Source organism: Sprattus sprattus (assembly GCF_963457725.1).
Source record: "Sprattus sprattus genome assembly, chromosome: 18".
In the NCBI taxonomy this organism is placed as follows: Eukaryota; Metazoa; Chordata; class Actinopteri; order Clupeiformes; family Clupeidae; genus Sprattus; species Sprattus sprattus.
In genome coordinates this window covers 10,232,404-10,251,905 of record NC_137916.1, presented here as the reverse complement: position 1 = coordinate 10,251,905, position 19,502 = coordinate 10,232,404, and the positions used below count along the sequence as shown (strand labels likewise).

General features: G+C 42.3%; 1 protein-coding gene across 5 annotated transcripts; it reads left to right on the top strand.

Annotated features, from left to right (window-relative positions):
- Positions 1-329: 329 nt before the first annotated feature.
- Positions 330-19,175, top strand: LOC308378924 (choline transporter-like protein 2). Of its 5 annotated transcripts, none has more exons than XM_080855948.1 (23): positions 6,763-6,845; positions 9,707-9,755; positions 9,873-9,946; positions 10,358-10,442; positions 10,725-10,809; positions 10,927-11,040; positions 11,225-11,285; positions 11,665-11,785; positions 11,992-12,075; positions 12,193-12,305; positions 12,399-12,530; positions 12,884-12,983; positions 13,176-13,268; positions 13,696-13,780; positions 14,072-14,334; positions 14,488-14,582; positions 14,792-14,895; positions 15,102-15,175; positions 15,285-15,355; positions 15,522-15,610; positions 15,996-16,080; positions 17,338-17,514; positions 18,202-18,336. In XM_080855948.1, the coding sequence occupies exons 1-22, from the start codon at positions 6,812-6,814 to the stop codon at positions 17,490-17,492; spliced, it is 2,166 nt and encodes a 721-aa protein (XP_080712074.1). In that variant the 5' UTR covers positions 6,763-6,811; the 3' UTR covers positions 17,493-17,514; positions 18,202-18,336. The 5 variants fall into 5 exon arrangements, with proteins under 5 accessions (XP_080712076.1, XP_080712074.1, XP_080712075.1 ...); XM_080855949.1 differs by having other exon boundaries at positions 17,338-17,534; positions 18,202-18,335; XM_080855950.1 differs by lacking the exon at positions 6,763-6,845 and adding an exon at positions 330-475 and having other exon boundaries at positions 17,338-19,175.
- Positions 19,176-19,502: the final 327 nt, after the last annotated feature.

Below are 19,502 nucleotides of genomic sequence, written 5' to 3'. Positions count from 1 at the left end.
CTAGGACGGAGGGAAACTGTCAACATATTACAGTAACTACGTCTAAATGTGTATTGTAACCCTGCAAACACTTTAAATATAGGCCTATTTGTATTTTAAAGGAGTTGCCGTCACAGAGATTATTACAATCCCGGCAACAACACAAACGTATTTGGCATTTCGCATACAACGCAAGTTTCAACATGCAAGAAAGTCAACCCCTTGAGAGGGTTCGGCCAGTAGTACGTGGGGGTGATATGACTGGCGTCCAAAAACACAAATGAATCACCGGGCTCAACACTGGGCGTGTCTGTTAACTCACTTCGATATTCGAAAAGGTCCGTATTTTATTGCAACAGTTCGTTCCCACTTCCAGCAAACGAACGTCATAAGTTAAATAGGTTGTAAACAATGAAATAGTTTGAAAGTTGTTGTTAGGAAGTTGGATACACGCATATTTCCGACATGGAAGCTGAGGACGAGAAGACGAAATATGGTAAGGCTGACTTGACATGGAAAAGTTGTTTAGAACTCAGTTTAAGACATGCGAGTGGTCTATTATTGGTGGTCACTTGGCACCGTAGAGACTACTGGATTCAATTACTATTGTCGTTGTGTCAGTTGTGACTAATTAATCCTGTATCGTATTCTACGTTAGGCGTCCAAGTCTGACACTTCTCCAGACCAGAGAGCACACTGTGGGGAAACGCATGCCCTTCATGGTTAATGTTTAGGTTACTCCTTGCCATGTTCGTGACACACACACACACACACACACACGATAGTCTTCTGCGCAGTGGAATCGTTACACATGCAGTGCCCTTAATGCATAATCAAATTACGTTTTATACACAACCTATGTTAAATCATCTCTTTTCCAGTACAGTCATCGTTTCATCTATTCTTTTGAGGCGATTTTTAGTAAACCAGTGCAGCTGTAAAATGATTACCACCAGATGGATGTTTGGCAAACGTTATGGAGGCAGATCTTGAATGCACGTCCCGGATGTCCTGATGTAGTTTACGTTTTTGAGTGGGACCCAAGTGTAGGTTACTGAACTTATCATGTGGTAGTCTGCCTACTCTATGACGTAAACATTTTAGAAGTTTTAGTTCAAGTGTATTAAGGAAAGTTTCAAAATCCAAGCTTCCTGTGCCCTCGTAGAAAGGTCCTCAGCATAACTGTAAAGTTTCTGTGATAGTCTTAACGTCATGTCAGTCAAGGAGGCCAAACTTTTGTCACGCAACTAAGCATAGCGTGTGATTTCCCAGTGGACCGAGTGGCTTAAGCCAGCTCTGCCATCGCGTGCCCAGGTGCCACATTCCACCTCCCCGTAGAGTGGCCCAAAGAATAGCTCCTCACCATTGGCAAGAGAAAGACAACACAGAGTTGTTAAAAATAGATGAGTTAATTCAAAGATGCCATAGGCCTTGTGCTCTAAGAACAGGTGCTCATCATTAGTAATGGTGGGGGAGAACTCTTGTCTGTTTCTTTTCTAATAAGAGTTAGGCCTGGAGAAACATTACAGTACAATGAACCACTTCATACACAATAATACTCTGCTATTCATGTCCTTCAATTTATATTTATCTGTTGGACTCATGTCATAAATGTAATTATGAGTTGTGCTGTATGAGCAAAGCCACGCCCTAGAGATTTCTGTATAGTAAGATAGCTCACACATTTGACAGTCTTCACTCTCTGTGCTATTGCACAGGGTTCCTCATTCTAGAGGAGGGAGAAGTCTAGGCTTCTATGTTTTAAAACCCAGTAATGTGGCAACATCCCACAGGGCAGTAAACCACAGACCTGATGAGTCACTGTGCTGAGTTTATAATCTCTCTCTCTCTTTCTCTTTCTTTCTTTCTTTCTCTCTCTTTGTGTGTGTGTGTGTGTGTGTGTGTGTGTGTGTGTGTGTGTGTGTGTGTGTGTGTGTGTGTGTGTGTGTATGTGTGTCTTCACATCCATCCAAATTAAACCATCTCCTTCTCCCTTGCTGTCTTATATCTAATTGCCTGATTACTGCATTTCCTGTCGCATTCCCTCCATGGCATGCCAAACAACCATGGCCTTTTCCGAGTGCTCTACGCAGACGCACAGACGATTTAAATCAGCTGAATCAAATAAAATTTGCTTGCTCTTGTCAACAGGGACAGATCATTAACCCAAGCTGTGGACTGAAGTGCACTTTGAATGGCATCTGTACAATTCGTGTCATAGCATTTGACCATATCCTGAGATTGAGATTTAAAGCCTGAGATCGTAAAACAGCAAATGGAAAAATTCAAGCAAGTCATGCTAATTACTAGGGCAGAAACAGTTGTTGAGGTCAGTGGCTTCTCAAGATGTTGCCTGCGGTTTTTCCTCCAGCTTCTGCTAAGTCCAGCACAAGACAAAGAAAACTATCAGACCTCAGACTCTGTGGGACTGTGTTTCATCGATTGCCGTTTGTTTGTGAACTCTGTGGCTCATACATAATGTATTTAGCCTCTCTATGAAATCAGGGTGAATTAGCAGAGCATACATTTGGCTCCACCTTCATTTTTCTGTTTAACAAGAGGAGCCCTGAAAGAGTAAATGGGTTTTGTTAATGGTGAGGCATAATGATATACAGACTGCATCCCTAGTCTCCCGGGGTCTCGTGGGAAGAAACTAACAGCTTCTAAGATGGAACAGAAAGGGGGGAAATGGCTTGGCTGCAAGTACACTTTAAAATGATGAGAGTATTAACGCAGAGTAGCTGGAGTAGGCCTGCTTGGTGTACAAAACATAAGACTTGTGGCACTGTGATAGAGTGCTGGCAACACCCCCCAACACACACACACACGCATACAAATACACACACACTCTGATTGTCTCATTTACGCACACCATGCATGCACTTCTTCATCCACAGATACTGTACACATATACACATTGAGACATATGCTACCTCAGGCTGTTGATATGCTTGGGTTGGAGCTCTCATAGAATAAAAGATGCTACTGCAGTGCAGTGTGTGCATGTGTGTGTGTGTTTTCATAAAGAACTGAGCCCCACCTGTGTCCAAGCAGAGTAAATGGGTGTGTTTCAGACAGGCCCTGTTGTGGGCTATATGTGGAAAGCCCAAATCACAGAGCTGCTGAGCTGCACTGCGACAGACATGTTTAGTCAGAGACTCGCCGGCCTTAGATTACATGTAATTGGGGTCTATATATATATCACACATATGTGATGAAAGTGGGGCAGAGCTCTGTGATGTTTATTCCCAGCACTGATGGGGTTTTTGTGCTCCACTGTAGTTTAATGCTAGTTTGGTGCCCATCAGGCTGGGAGCTGCATCACAGCTGGCTTCCATTACCGCGCCCTGTTCTCCAACATTCTCCCCACTGTACTGCGCCTGTTCCGAAGTAGGGGAGGTAGAGGGAGGGGAACAGACAGAACAGAGATGCCCTGCAGAGGGAGACATGTCTCTCCACATCGCCCCCCGCTTACCTGCCTGACTGCCATTGGGTCCAGACAGGCTAGAAGTGTTCGGGATAGAAGAATGATCTTCGAAAGAGTGATGTGTTTATCGCTGTGATGGGGGCGGGGGGAGGATTTAATAGAGTATTATCTTTAATAGTCAGGTGAATTAGTTATTGTGAAAAAAGCGATTTTATTTACAGTGCCCTTCAGAATTATTGGCACCCTTAGTGAATATGAGCAAAACAGGCTATGAAAAAATGTCTTTGCTGTTTATACCCTTGGTCTTTCACTCAATATTCACAAAAATCTTACCTTTTTATTGAAGTAAAATTATTGAAAGAAAAATATGTTGACATTAAATAAATATTTTTCTCCAAAACATGTGTGCCACAATTATTGGCACCCCTAGAAAAATCTTACAAATGAAACTGAAGAACATTTCAAGTAATTTTTTCCCATTTTTAAGTTGAACTGCTTTGATTAGGAGCTCTTAAGTGACCAACCATGACTTCCTGTTTCACTGGCATATAAATATGAGGTGACACAAGTCAAATTCCCTTAGTCATTCATTACTATGGGAAAGACCCAAGAACACAGTGAAAAAGTCCAACGTAAAGTTGTTGAGCTGCACAAATCAGGAAATGGACATAAGGAAATCTCTAAATAGTGAAAATACCCATTTTCACTATCATAGAAATAATTAAGAAGTTTAAAGCGGCAGGAGATGATAAGAATGAGCCATGAAGAGGACGTGTGTGTACATTGACCCCACGCAATGTGAGGAGGATGGTTCGACTGGCAAAATAATCTCCAAGGATCACAGCTGGAGAATTGCAGAGGTGAGTTGAGTCTTGGGGTCAGAAAGTCTCCAAAACTACCATCAGATGCCACCTACATCACCACAAGTTGTTTGGGAGGGTTGCCAGAAAAAAGCCTCTGCTGTCAATTAACAACAAACTAAAGCGCTTACAGTTTGCCAAATGTTACTGGGACTTTCAATGGGACCAGATTATATGGTCAGATGAGACCAAAAAAGAGCTTTTTGGCAATAAACATCAGAAGTGGTTTGGCATAGACAGAAAGACAGCCATACAGAAAAGCACCTCATAGCCACTGTGAAGTATTGTAGCAGATCTTTGATGTTGTGGGTCTGTTTTTCTTAAGTCATGGACTCCATCAAATACCGGTACCAGCAGATATGAAATGAAAACCTAATAGTTAGCTTATCCAGTTAGCTTAAAATGGGCCGTGGTTGGACCTTCCACCAGGACAATGACCCGAAGCACACCTCAAAATCTACACAAAAATGGTTCACTGATTGCAGAATAAAGGTTTTGCCATGGCCATAACCCCATAGAAAATCTGTGGGATGAGCTGAAGAGGAGAGTCTACAAGCGTCGACCTCGGAATCTGAAGGATCTGGAGAGATACTGTATGGAGGAATGGTCTCAGATGCTGTGCCATGTGTTCACCAACCTCATCATGCATTATAGGAGAAGACTCAGAGCTGTTATCTTGACAAAGGGAGACTGCACAAAACATTGAATGAAAGGGTGTTAATAATTCTGGCACACATACCTTCCCGATTTAAGATTTAGGGTTGACTGACATAGATGACACCGATGGCGGTTCAACCTCCTGTTAAAAAATGCAAGCAAAAGAGGACCCTCTGTGTAATGCGACATTTAAATGGAAGAAATTATCAAGAAGTAACCTAGTGTGCATTAGCAATGCACCAATATCACTTCAGACCAATAACGAGTACTTACTTGCTGAAACTGAGTACCGATATGAATACTTTATAAGGCAGTACTTCTATCCTACAAATTACAATTACCATTCAAATGGAATGAAGTTGAAGACCGTTTTTATTTTAATCAGATGTGCTCTGGATGTAACGAAATAAAATATAAATAATAATATGAACTATGTATAACAGGAGACTATTTTCTGTGTAAACCAAACAGTGGTATCAGTGCGTGGTATGGCAGAATTACAAGTATATGCAGCATTATGCGCACAGTTTGGGCCAGTCTTGGTATCAGTATCCCTAGTGTTAATATAAACTAAACATACAAAAGCATGCCCTGTTGAGGTTTCACATGTTGAAGTACGTGACAATCTCCCTCCACTGTGGCGTGTAGTTGTCTTGGCTGTAGAGGTTCACTAAAGGACCACCCTCTTGGAACTATTCTGGAGTCTATTTTTATTTTCACCCGCCTTGGCTTTCCTTTCCCTTAGGGCCTGGCTGCCCTAAACTTGGCTCACTCCTCCACCCATACAACATGGCTGTCACTTTTGGCTGACTAGAGTGCATAGTAGTGGGGAAATAGCCCTGCCTCTTGTGGTGGTGTGAAGTGTCCTTGTTATGCTCTGGAGTTAATTATGTGTTTCAACATAAGAATCATCAAACAGTTTGGCACAGAGGAATTGAGTGGTATTTCTTGGCTTGATTTAATATGCACAAAAGCAGCATTCAACTGAAGCCTAGCAATATTTATTAAGAGTGAGCATAGGAACAGAGATATACGCATAATAGCGTGTGCAGCATAAGGACCTGTCTTCTATACTAACACTTTCTTTGTGCTGTCGTTTTAGTAATGTGATGTTTGATTGAATGTAGTAGTAATAACAATTTGGGTCCACCAGGGGGCATCAGAAAACATTTGTTTTTGATGTCTTCCTGCTAGGACAGATTTTAATATTTTTTTCAACCTTCTATTCCTTCCTATATAGCAATATAAAACTTTACTGTAAATTCACAGAAAAATTGGTTCAAAGTGACATAGAAGTGTTTTCCAGTTAGCAGGTGACAGATTCACTGCTGATTACTCAATATGTCAAATGGACTACACCTGGAGTTCAGCAGATTTTACTCTTGGATTGTGATCACAAAGGGATTTGTAAAACTGAACTGTGCAGGAAATACCACCACTCTCAAAAGGGGAGCCAACTGGCAAGGTTTAAGCAGAGATAATAGACTCGGGAGTGTGCTTTTGTGTCTGCTCCACCCTGATAAGTAAACGAGTTCCAACCCCCACAAAAGAGCTACCTGTGGACGTCTCAGGGGGACTGGACTGAAGGAAACAAACAACAAGGCAGGTGAGAAGCCAGGCAGGACAGAGAAGAGAAGAGCTGAGCTGAGCTCAACTGCTGAGGGGGGAAACTGTGCTGAAACCAACGCTACCAACCCCGCTGGACAGGTTCCCCCGGTCACAGCTCCTCCCCCGTGCGTGCCTACTTCACTGCACATTCTACACGGAGGACAGGAGGAAGTGTGGTGGTTTTGAGCGTGTTTGGGTGTCTGAGGTGGAGAAAGAAAGGCAAGGGCAGTAAGGAGAGAAAGGAGAGGACCTGAAACAAACCACATACAGGACTCAGAAGATGGCTGAGGAGCAGCCCTACTACGGCAAGCACGGTAAATGTCAACCCTCTTGCACATACATGAGGTCTGTAGAGAGTTTAAGAGGGAGGTTTTAGCGAGCACAGGTGAACAGGCTTGGCTTGATCACAGGAAGCTTGGAGGGAGTGTATGAGGCGAAGTGATTCTGTGGTATGACCGGTTCAGCAGTACCCTTGGCTGGGGTGTCTCTCTACTGAAACTTCAAAAAGTACAGGTGAACACAGAGTGGAGTGCAGAGAAGGCGAGGTCTAGCATTACCAATTGTGGAGAATGGGGAGAGTATGGTTTCTCACTGTGCATTCGTGGAAAAAAAACATGGAATTAAAGCAAAGGGTTCCCCACAGAGGTGTCATAGACGTCAGTTTGCGGGTTAAATCCATGTTTGCCAGTAAATATTTCAACCTTTTTGGTTGAAAGTTTTCCGTATACCTCTTGTAGGGCTTTGCTTTTGTTTGTCTTGGTTGACCCACTTTCTTGGCTAGTAGGTGTTCTAAACTCTCTGACACACACACATACACACCACACACACATTTGCTGCTGAGTGGTTGAAGAGGCAGCTTAGGCACTTTTATTTTCTTCGCTCTGTGGAAGTCTTCAATGAAAAACAAGATTCTGTGTGGTTGTAAAAGCCCATGTCATCAGACATGCAGGAGACGCTGACTGCATTAGAACAGCAGCACACCTCCATGTATTATTGATTTAAGGTCAACGCAGACTGAACATCACACCAACAGATCAGTGGCCTGCTTCACTGCAAGAACACCAAAGAGTCGGGCTGTTTGAGGCCAATATTTAACGGTAGAGAGTTTACAACATGGCCTCCCAAACATGAGCGTCAGTCCATTTTTGTGGACATGCAGAGTGAATTTCATTTCACACTTGAAAAACACATGCTCTTGTGGGATATGAATGAAGTATAGAGGTTGGATTTAACAGATATTTTTTTGCTCTCTACCTTTTGCCAAACACTCCTGGGCAAAATTAAGCCAAGGTCCTTTTTTAACCTAAATGTTGTATACTTTTTTGTTGACCGTAACATTGAATTGTCAGAATGGAATGTCAGCTAATATAAAGTCTCTCCTGAATAGAGTACTAAGTATATTCTATTAAAGAGGCACTGTACTTTTTGAAAGAAGTGTCTTGATGTAGTCCTGACTGTCAGCCTTCATTTAGTGGTTATTTTTTAACTCTTCAGACGTATTTATTCTTAGCTGTTCTAAACTCTGACAGTTCCTGTCAAATTGCCCTCAAGTTTTGAGAAATGACAAACTTGAGTGCTCTGTCCCCTTTGGTTGTAGTTACTTTAGGTCATGAGCATCATCTATATAGACATTGTTGCTACTTTAAATCTAGTGAATTATTGTATTTGAGGCGAAGCGATTTCTCTCTCTCTAACCGCTACCCAATTCTTTGTGACAAGGAATAGAGGGATTTCCCCTCTCTTTGTAATTCTAAATTTGTCACCATGTCTTTTCTGCTTAAAGTCTGTTTGTAGTGCAGTTTCTAAGGCCCACAAGAGCAACACATTTCTTTAATTTTCACTTGTTTCCCTGCTTTCTTACCATCTTTCTTATGTTAGGTGAAAATTCACTCAGGTTATCTCTGGACTTTGCAATTGTTACTGAATAAATATAGTGATCTACAATTCCGATCAGGCCCACTCAAAGCACAAGGATGAAAGTGAACTTACTTACATTGCACAGGGTTTATATACTTAAGAACTATCTAATTCTGACACTATAAATGTTTTTAATGTCAGCAAGAATAGCCACACTCGACTAAAAGTCCTTTTGTGTCATCCCAACTGCGCTTTCTGAAATGCAAGGATGTCAGTTTTACACAGGGTAGAACAAGCACAGTTCGACCCTTCTTATCACCTCTGAGCTCATCCAAACATATGCAAAAGGTCTCTCTCCTTACGCATTTAACTCTTACTCGTATGCATAGTCAATGGCGTCAGCACCTAATAATCAAAGTTACACACACAAACACAGAAAAGCCATGTTCCTGTTTACATGATTCATACAAGGTCATTATTATTACAAGGCACTCGATTAATATATTCTTAAGTCATTAACAGTGTTTCAACATTATCTCTAAACGTATGACTGAAGTTATGAGACCGGGTAAGCTAGTTTCCACTTCTCTCTTACAGTCAACATTGACATTTACACCTTTGGGAAAATTGACAGTTTGACAACCATAGTCGTGTACAGGATGAAGTGAGGTCATCTCGTCAGAGGCCACCAATTTCATCTGTTCTCAAAAACAACTAAATTGATGTGCACTCTTTTATATATTATTGTATGCACATCATAGATTCCAATACACATCAACTATTCCAAGTCAAATGTGATTAAGTTTTAAAACCAACTGTGTAACATTTTGTCACTCGTGGTTGCTTTGCTTCATCTCTCCCAGATGTGAGGGAGGTTCCAGTGAATGTCTTGGCATTGTTGTGTTGTTGACATGTTGTGTTGTTGACCTTGTTGTTCAGGCAATCTCAGTGTGAATATGCATCATCCTGCCAGTATGGTGTGAAGATGGCGGTCAGTGGGGTCAGAGGCGGCCTGTGTGAATCACTAGGGAGGAATGTTGTGGGTTGCCAGGCGTGTCCGCCCGGGGGATGAATGACATTTCACTAGTGGCTGTTTGGGAATGCCACATGCCTTGGCTTCTGAAGAGCCCTCATGGCAACACAGCCTAGATATCATGTCCTTATAGAACATACTAAGTAATTGAAGGACAATCTTGGTTCATGGTCCATAGAAATATTATGTAATCATTTCTATTCCAGCACCTTCTGTGCACTAACCTAAATCAACCTAATATTAAATTACTTACCACTAAATAATGCTTTTTTCCCCTTTCTGCAGGCGAACCCAGGAAGTATGACCCCACCTTCAAAGGGCCAATCTACAACAGGTAAAGAGAATGAGACCTGAAATGTAATACCAAGAGGTGGAAGACCTTTCTCTCATTCATTCTGTTTAACTCCCACTTTCCCTTTCTCTCTCCATCTCTCTGGACCTCCAATGACAGGAGCTGCACTGACATTGTCTGCTGCATCCTCTTTATTGTTGCCATCCTGGGCTATTTGGCCGTGGGCATCCTGGGTGAGTGAGAGGGTTTAACACCAGTGTGCCAGGTCAAAAGTAGTCAAGTAGTGTAATGGGTGCACAATATGAAGATTGATCAAATTTCAGTTATCATTAGACCTTTATGTGCTAAAACCTTATTATGATGACATTAGGTCCAGTTCTATAAAGCAAAAATCATTTCTCTAATAAGAGGCCATGTTATCTTGTGTGTGTTGTTTGTGTTGTGTGTGTGCGTGCATAAAGAGCTTTTGCATTCTTAGGACATTGATAAGACCAGCCCTGTAGATTTCTCCAGCATTGTGTTTGCCATGTGATTTGCTGTGTTCCTGAACCTTGAGTTTGTGGCAGGAACACACCCCGTCACTCTTGTCAGTCTGAGCCTGTGCAGTATAGTCTGTGATGGTGTGTTGATCTCTCCTCTCTAAGCCTGGTCCCAGGGTGATCCCCGCAAGGTGATCTACCCTACAGACAGCAGAGGTCAATTCTGTGGACAGGCTGGCACACCACTGGAGTGAGTTCTCCCTTTTGCGCAGATGTGAAGATCCATATTTCGTATTATTGCTACTTTTTCTGCGTTCCTTTTGGCTATTTTGAAAATGCAACACCTGACCACATACCACATCCTTGGTTTGCAGCTGAGCATAATCTGTAAATCTCTCAATTCAATTCAAAAGGTGCTTTATTGGCATGACAAGGTCACTTACATTGCCATAGCAGTTGTATACAATATACAACCATTTCTCTCTCTCTCTCTCTCTCTCTCTCCCCCAAACTCACACATGTTCGATGTCAGGAAGAAGACCAAGCTGTTCTACTTTAACATCATGAAGTGTGCCAACCCCATGGTGCTGTTGGAGTTCCAGTGCCCCACCACTCAGGTTGTGCCCCTGTCCTCACCTCCTTGTTTACCTCTCACCCTCCTCAGCCTCTGCAGTATCCATTACCATTTGTTTCCTCCTGTCCCCGTGAATGATTGTGATTTTGCTTTTCATCAGTTGTGTGTAGAGAAATGTCCAAAAAGCTTCATGACCTTGGTGAAAGCACGAGCCGTAAGCAAAGACTGGGAGTACTACAAAACATTCTGCAAGGAAGGTTTAACTTCCTCATTGGTGAGTATAGTTGGTGCTATAGACCACGTTTGTGTGTGTGTGTGTCTGTGTGTGTGTGTGTGTGTGTGTGTGTGTGTGTGTGTGTGTGTGTGTGTGTGTGTGTGTGTGTGTGTGTGTGTGTGTGTGTGTGTGTGTGTGTGTGTGTCTTAACCAGTTGATCTGAACAGTTTCCTTCTTGTCGTAGACTGTAACACAGATTCTGAAGGAGGGCCTGTGTCCTGCCATGCTTCTGCCAAGCAAATCCTGTAAGTGTCAAGTCCTGAATATCCATGCATTTGTTGTACAGGGTGTAATTCCAGCTTCAGTTGTGCATAAAATAATCAGTGAATACCCTTAACTTGCAGTGTACTGAATTTAGTTTAATGAAAAAAGGTACATTTTATGGCCCGGACACATGAACAAGTCCCCCAAAAAACAGTGAAGATGCACAGACTGCACAGGGATATTGTGAACAATTGTATAATTACTGAGACTCTCAGCATTTTTATTCCATAAAAAGAGAAAGTAAACACCTCCACCTTTTAAAGGGCTCTGGGCATCACCTTTTTTCCACCACAAGCATATGAGTCTGCCTGCCTGTCTGCCCCTGTGCTCACTAACCTGCCTGCCTGTCTGCCCCTGCAGTCACACGCAGGTGCTTCCCTGCTCTCAGCAGGAAGGGCCAGGATGTGCTTGTGGGAAACCAGAGCCAGTTTGACGATGGTGTTGGTTTTAGACCTGCCAAAGACCTGATCGATGGAGTGAAGTGAGTTATTTTTTTTTTATATATTTTTCCCAACCCTATATGGGCTTCTGCTCACCATCTACTTTATGTACACAAGAAGCTGATGCCTTAATAATGTATTTTGTGATCCAGGTGGTATCATCATTGTTACCAATACGAGGGAAATGTGGGAAGGATTAATGATGTCTTTGATTGAATTATCAAACTCTGCTTTTCCTGATGAACAGAAATGCCTCTGTGGTTATTGAAGCACGACAGGTGGCCATGAAGATCTTTGAAGACTACACACAGTCATGGTACTGGATCCTAATGTGAGTACACCATTTAAGAGTTTAGTATTTTTACTTTCACTTTGCCTGCTCTTGTGGAAATCTCACTGAACAGAGAACCTTTTAATAATCTTTTGATCCATCATCGTCATTCCTTAGAGCACTTGTGCTGGCCATGGGACTCAGTCTAATATTCATCGTCCTGATGCGGTTCTTAGCTGGCATCATGGTCTGGGTCATGATCGTCCTGGTGATTTTGGTGCTTGGATATGGTAAGTCCCTCTTCTCCCCTTCATCCAGATTCAGCTAGATTCAGTCTGAACCCCCATGTCCCTCTGTCATCCTCTGGTCACTCACTCCTCCAGGGATCTTCCACTGCTACATGGAGTACGCCTCCCTGAAGGGGGAGCCTGGAGCTGACATCACCCTTCAGGATCTGGGCCTCCAACTGGACTTCTCCGTCTACCTGCAGATCCGACAGACATGGCTGGCTTTCAGTGAGTACAGCACAAGCCTTTGATAAAATATATATGACTGTGTACCCTCCCTATTCTGAAATAAACAGCACAATAGCTCCTCAGGTAAGTATTAGTGCTTGTGACTGGCCAGTCATTTTTAGCCGGTCAGTGGTTACTACAGGGCTCAGAGGGAGATTAATACAGTAGTGACGGCACTTGGGCGCAGCGAAATGGACCCAGCTGTCCAAGCGTCTGTTTTAGGTAGTATCCATGTTTAAGTATGGATTTGAGTTTTTTTTTTATTTTCACTGTTGGCCAACTGCCATTTTCCCAGTTTGCCTCCATGTCTGTTCGGTGTCGTGCATGTCCTGATCCATGCCTTCTGTACATAGTGATCATCTTGGCCATTCTGGAGGTCATCATCATCCTCCTCCTCATCTTCCTCCGAAAGCGGATCCTCATCGCCATCGCTCTCATCAAGGAGGCCAGCAAGTCAGTGGCGGTGCTCACTAATCCACGCACAATCAATCACTTCCTGACACTGACATGGGCAGAGAAACTAACAACACTTCCACTTCTGTGTTTTGTTTTCGAGGGGCAGGGTGGTGGTGTCCAAAAGACCTCACACTAGCTGCCCGTGTTGCGTGTGAGCTGCTCTAACTGCAACGTTTCTGTCCACCACAGGGCCATCGGTCACATCATGTCCTCCCTGTTCTACCCCCTCCTCACCTTTGTGCTGCTGGCCGTTGTCATCGCCTACTGGGCGGTAACCGCTGTGTATCCTTTCTGCTGGAGAAGCCCAGTGCATTATGGGTTCATCAAGCCCTTATCTCATACCCTGCAGTTGTTTCCTTTTTCTTCCTAACTTTTTTTTTTGTTTACAATAATAACTCAACCAGGAAGCTTTTGAATAGCTGGGCCAATAGCTTATTGTAGCTTATGGTGGAGCTGGTGTCAGATTGGGGTTTGTCTGCAGACTCACTAAACATAGACTCACTGCAGCAGAGTTGGGTGTGAACTGGACCTTATAAGGATTATATTTTGATAAACAGACACAGTGAGCATGATCTCTACCTCAGACTTACTCTCTTGTGTAAATCATCAATGATCAGAGAATGTATCCTTGGCATCAGTATGGGGGGAATGGGTAACATTGCCTGTTTACAATACACTCTGTCTGCATTCCTTGACCCACCCTGGTCAGGTTCCTCTCCACCTCCAATGAACCCATTTATAAAGTCTTCAATGAGACAGATTGTGAATACGGCAGACAGACGTGTAACCCTGAGGTAAGTGTGCACATACATCAAGAATTCACACATGCATACACACCGACACACCTCACATACACAATTAAAAAAGTTGAAGAAAATCTAATTCTAGAAGTGCTTTTGAATTCCTAGGTTTTAAATTCCTTAAACAGAAATTATTTTTGTGTCTTGTCTCTTCATATTAAATTTTGTGAGATAGTCAGCACTGATTGACTGAACTCTGCAACTTTTCATGTCCTAGACAGCCAGTCTTGACATTCCTTTGTTGTGGCTTTTAGTTAAATCTGACACACTCTCTCCTCTCTGCAGAACTTCACCACCTCTGACATGAAAACCAAGTGCCCTGACTCTGAGTGCCTGTTTGCATTTTACGGAGGGGAAACCGTTTACCACAAGTATCTAATCGGCCTGCAGTTCTACAATGTCTTCCTGTTCTTCTGGTGTGCCAACTTTGTGACGGCGCTGGGGCAGATGACTCTGGCAGGGGCGTTTGCCTCCTACTACTGGGCCTTTGTCAAGCCAGACGACATGCCTACCTGTCCGGTCTTCTCCTCCTTCGGCAGGGCTCTGAGGTATGTGGTGGTGGGTTCTATTGTGGATTGTGTGTATATGTATGTGTCTGTGGGTTTATGCTTCTGTCTATATTTGTGTGTGTGTGTGTGTACATGACAGTGCACACACATTCATCTTTTTTCCCTCACCCTTACCCCTCCCTCCCTGTACAGATATCACACAGGTTCTTTGGCCTTTGGTTCTCTGATCCTCTCCATAATCCAGGTGATCAGAGTGCTGCTGGAGTACGTGGATCACAAGCTCAAAGGTGAAGCTGCGGATCTGCACCTGCATGTCTGATTTACTGTGTCCCCAGTCAGCCATCAAAGAACACACCTTTTAGTCCTGTTACGTGTGAAACGATCAGAAATGAATAGTAATTTGTAGTAGTTTAGAATTTAACATTTGCATTATTGTTGTTGCTTTTTATATCTGCTGCCACTCTATCTGATGCTATCTGTGTTCTTCTTTTTTTAGGAGCCCAAAACAAGTGTACGAAGTTCCTGTTGTGCTGTCTCAAGTGTTGCTTCTGGTGCCTTGAGAAATTCATCAAATTCCTAAACAGGAATGCATATATCATGGTATGTCTTACAGAGCTACATGCCATGGAGAATATTTCGATTAAAGGTGCCCTTCCCTTGGGCTCAGGGCTTGGGCGAGGGTCAGTCGTTGAACAAGCCCCATACTTGACATGGTCTTACAATGTTGCTGGTATCAATATGAAAGTGACTTACTGATGTGTCTAGAAGTTTATTTATTAATCCTCTTGATCATTTGCCCTCTTCAGGTAGCCCTATACGGCAAAAACTTTTGCACTTCGGCCAAAGATGCTTTCTTCCTTCTGATGAGAAATATCGTAAGGTGAGACTGATGGACTCTAGGTAGAGGGAATGCCATGTAATATTGAATGTCAAGGTCTTGCCACACTTACATTCTGACTCGCGTGTCCCTGTTAATCTCATTTCTACAGGGTCACGGTCTTGGACAAAGTGACTGATTTCCTGTTGTTCTTGGGGAAACTTCTCATTGTAGGACTAGTAGGTGAGAGAAACTATCTCTTCCCAGGAGCCTCAACTCCTATTACTAGACGAACACTGGAAAGTGAATTTCAGTGAGCTTGGCTTAGTGGCCTGCCAGTCAGAAGTTACTTTCTTACCTTAAACAAACTAACCCAGTTATGGGATCTATCCTCCTTTCTGCCTGCCAGGAGTCTTTGCCTTCTTTTTCTTCTCTGGAAGAGTGAAGGCTTTTGAAGACACAGCGCCCACCCTCAACTACTACTGGGTTCCCATCCTGGTAAGACATTCAGATTTTCATTCCTTCCTTCATGTAGTATGCCATAGAAATAGCATTTTTATAAAACCTCATACGTTTTTTTTATGAGTTAATTTATTCCACATAGTTGTTGGAGATTGATTTGTTATTATTTTCAAAATATCTTCAAATACTGTATTTGTACATCTAACTAAACACTAACATTTTCTGTTGTGGCCATTTGTGGATTGTTGTTTTAATGAGAGTGTATGTTCTTTGTCTATTCATCTCAGTGGTGTCTGACAAGTTCTTAGTATGTATTGATGTGTGTGTGTGTGTGTGTGTGTGTGTGTGTGTGTGTGTGTGTGTGTGTGTGTGTGTGTGTGTGTGTGTGTGTGTGTGTGTGTGTGTGTGTCCCTTTCCACAGACGGCTGTTGTTGGGTCTTACCTCATAGCCCATGGCTTCTTCAGTGTCTATTCCATGTGTGTCGACACGCTCTTCCTCTGCTTCTGTAAGTCTGACCACCACAGCTGTCTAACAGACGTTGCACTTGGTCTTCAGCTGGGAATAGCCGTTTACAAAAAGGACTTGTGTGTACCATTGCGTTATATTCAGTAAGAAGTGAAACCTTTTCTGTGGTTGTGCTGGTGCCTCACTGTAACCTCAGAGTTACACTTGGTCTTTTGTGCTGCCTGTGCCATATTGTGAATGTGAGACTGGTTGGCACTGGCAAAGTCCTGTCTTGTGTGCTAGTTTATCTGACAAACCTCATTCCTCAACCACTAACACTGGACACCCTCACCTTGCTCTGTTCTTCTGATTATACTGAGGCCCCTGTATTTTAGACCTGTATATTCAGCTCTGATGGGCCTCTGGGTACTGTACAATAGCTGGAGCACATTACCTTTTGTGTACACAATGATCATTTGACCATCCTTTCTACATCATTTCTTCTTACTGTTCTGTGCTATATTAACCTACAAACAATGCAAGGCTCATCCGTACAAATGACATCAGTACATACCTGTCAAGTTGACTGAAATCCGGGAGCCGCACAAACACACCCACACACAAAAAGACAACAAGCGCAAGCATATTGTTACATTCGCGCAACATTTAGTAGACAGGTTTGCCCATAGACAAGTTCTTCAGTGATGAAGGTGCTTACCTACAGAATATTGAAATGTGGTTGACTAGTATAATGGATAATCCGCCGTAAGCCACAGAGTGCGAACACGGCAGTCTCTCACTCGCACTGGATTGTAATTATTATTCTGTGCTATTGAGTGTGAAAACCCATGAGTGTCACTGATAAATCGTTTGACTTGACAGGCATGTCGGTATCTGTCGCTATGTACCTGATGCATGCTTTTGCTGACATTCTATGCCTCTTCCTTCATTTTCGCTCCTGACGCATTTCCTTCTTCTCTTTTCTCTCTCTTTTGTCTTTTCCTCCATTTTCTCCTTAATCCTAAACACTGGCACTGCTGTGACCTCTCCAAACAAACTCACTTTCTGCACTTGATCAAATCACACCCTTCTTCTTTACATTTCTGTATCTCGCCCATCTCACTGTCCTATCCATTTGAAACTGTATTTCACACACACAAACGTGCGCGTGCGTGCGCGCGCGCACACACACACACACACATACATACATACATACATACATACATACATACATACATACATGCATACACATATATATATATATATATATATATATATATATAAAAACACATACACACACCTCATAACATTCCCGAAGGTGAGGATCTGGAGAGGAATGACGGTTCTGCAGCAAGGCCCTACTACATGTCAGCGGAGATCCATGAGATATTCTTTAAGGGCGACCAGGCATCACCTCAGGAGCCGGAGGATAAGGACGTCCACCTTAAGCCACTGCAGCCCAGCGATGAGTAGAGTTCAGGAGGACAGTGCTGAGGTTCTTCAGCCGCTCTCCATGTCAGACCATCGCTCTTTTCAGACACTTAGACGTACATAGAGAGAGTGAAACACAAGGCTGCGTTAAATATTCATTACCTCAACTGCCATTAAACGTCCTCAGACATGTGGCATTAATGATGGATTACTTCTCCATTAACTATCTTAACAAATGTGTTTTGGTAGGACAATTTGGTTTAAATAAACCCAAGCAAACTAATTACAAATTCTGAGAATTATGTGTGATTCTGCAGTGTTGTCAAGTGGCAGGTCTTTTGGTTATGAGCTGATTGAGGTCGATTGAGGCTTCCTGTTTTGGAACAAATGAATGCAGTCCACATCACTGTGTGTGTGTGTGTGTGTGTCCGTGTGCGCGTGTGCGTGCACGTGTGTGTGTGTGTCCATGTGTTTGTGCATGCTTGTGTCTTTGTCTTTATGTCCCTTGTTGATTTTATGATGAAATGACCGTGGCCGGTGGCCGTTCTTATCTGAATGCCTACAATGTCAATGGCATCTCACATGCCTATAGCAAAGCATAAGCTCCCTTAAAGCGGAGCTCGCTCTTACCAACATCTGTAGGAACAGCAGTACGAGCTCCGAGTAGACAGATGTTCGCCCCCCTAAAGGAAAGTTCTCTGTGTTTCTGTGTTATGTTTGTTTCATTTCTCTCTTTTTTTTCTTTACACAGTGGAGGATTTGGAGAGGAATGATGGCAGTGCAGAAAGACCCTACCTGATGCCTGACAATCTGCTCAAAATCCTAAAGAAAAAGAACAAGACAGAAACAACAGAGTAGAGCTCCCCCTAGTGACCTGGAAGAGGAGAATGACTGGAGCAGGCCTACTGTACATCTCCGTTTAGCTGGCCTTTCCATAACTGCCATATAGACTGTATATAGTGAGTATAAGACTATACTTGACAACACTCAAAGCAAACTGATCAGGACCAGAAGGTAGCCTACATCGGAAGGTCTCTTTTTTTTTTTTTAATCAGAAGAAAAAACATGTACTTCCTAATCTATACATTTCTATGCAAGACGAGGATGACTGGACACTTTTCTGCAAATGTTTTAGATAACATAATAAGTTCCATAAAACTATCCATTTGTAACTGGATTATGACATCACACCAAAGCATATTTATTTAAAAAAAAAAAATGTATCAGTGATTTTTGTGTCTTTGGCAAAGTAACTGAAGTATGTTACACAACAGAGCCTTAAAGTGAGCTGTTTAGAAAACTGATGTGATTCATTATTTCGGCACTTTGTAACGTTTTCTACTAAGCATAAATATTGGCTCATGTTGAAAATCAGTGATCATATTTGTAGAAATGGAGTAATGCTTTGTGATTTGCTGCTTTGTTATAACATTAGTTGAAGCCAATCTCAAATGTGCCTTATCCCATCAAAAGAGCTAAGGACACAAGTTCACATCTTTCCACATATGTGTACAGTGTTTTTTATTTCTTGTTTGCTTTTACAATCTGCCAAAAGACAACACAATTTTAATACAGATAAGTTAAGCCTTCATTTGGAGTTGATGCTTAGAAGGTTCATATGTAAAGTACGGAGAATGTCCTTCAGTATAAATACTTTATATGTTTTAGTTTTGTTTCTGCATGGAGGTTTCATTTTATGATTTTATATTTATAGTTTGAAAGCAAAATAAAGATGGAATTATTTGTACTGTAATATTCTCTTTTTGTGACTTGGATGAAAAATCTTCGTTTTGTCTTTTGCATATTATGTCAGAATGGTATTGATCCTTGAACTAGTTCACATTGTATTTACATTTGATCTAATCAAGGCTTATTCATTGAGGAAATTTACATTTTTTTAGCTCTCCACTAGAGGGAGCTCTTGGAGCATGACTTGCAGAGTGCTATACTACAACTTAGGAAAAAGGTTTAAAAAAAAAATGGTACATGGTACAATAACAAAAAATTAAATAACAAGAATTGGAATAATAAGAAAAACTAAAATCGTGACAC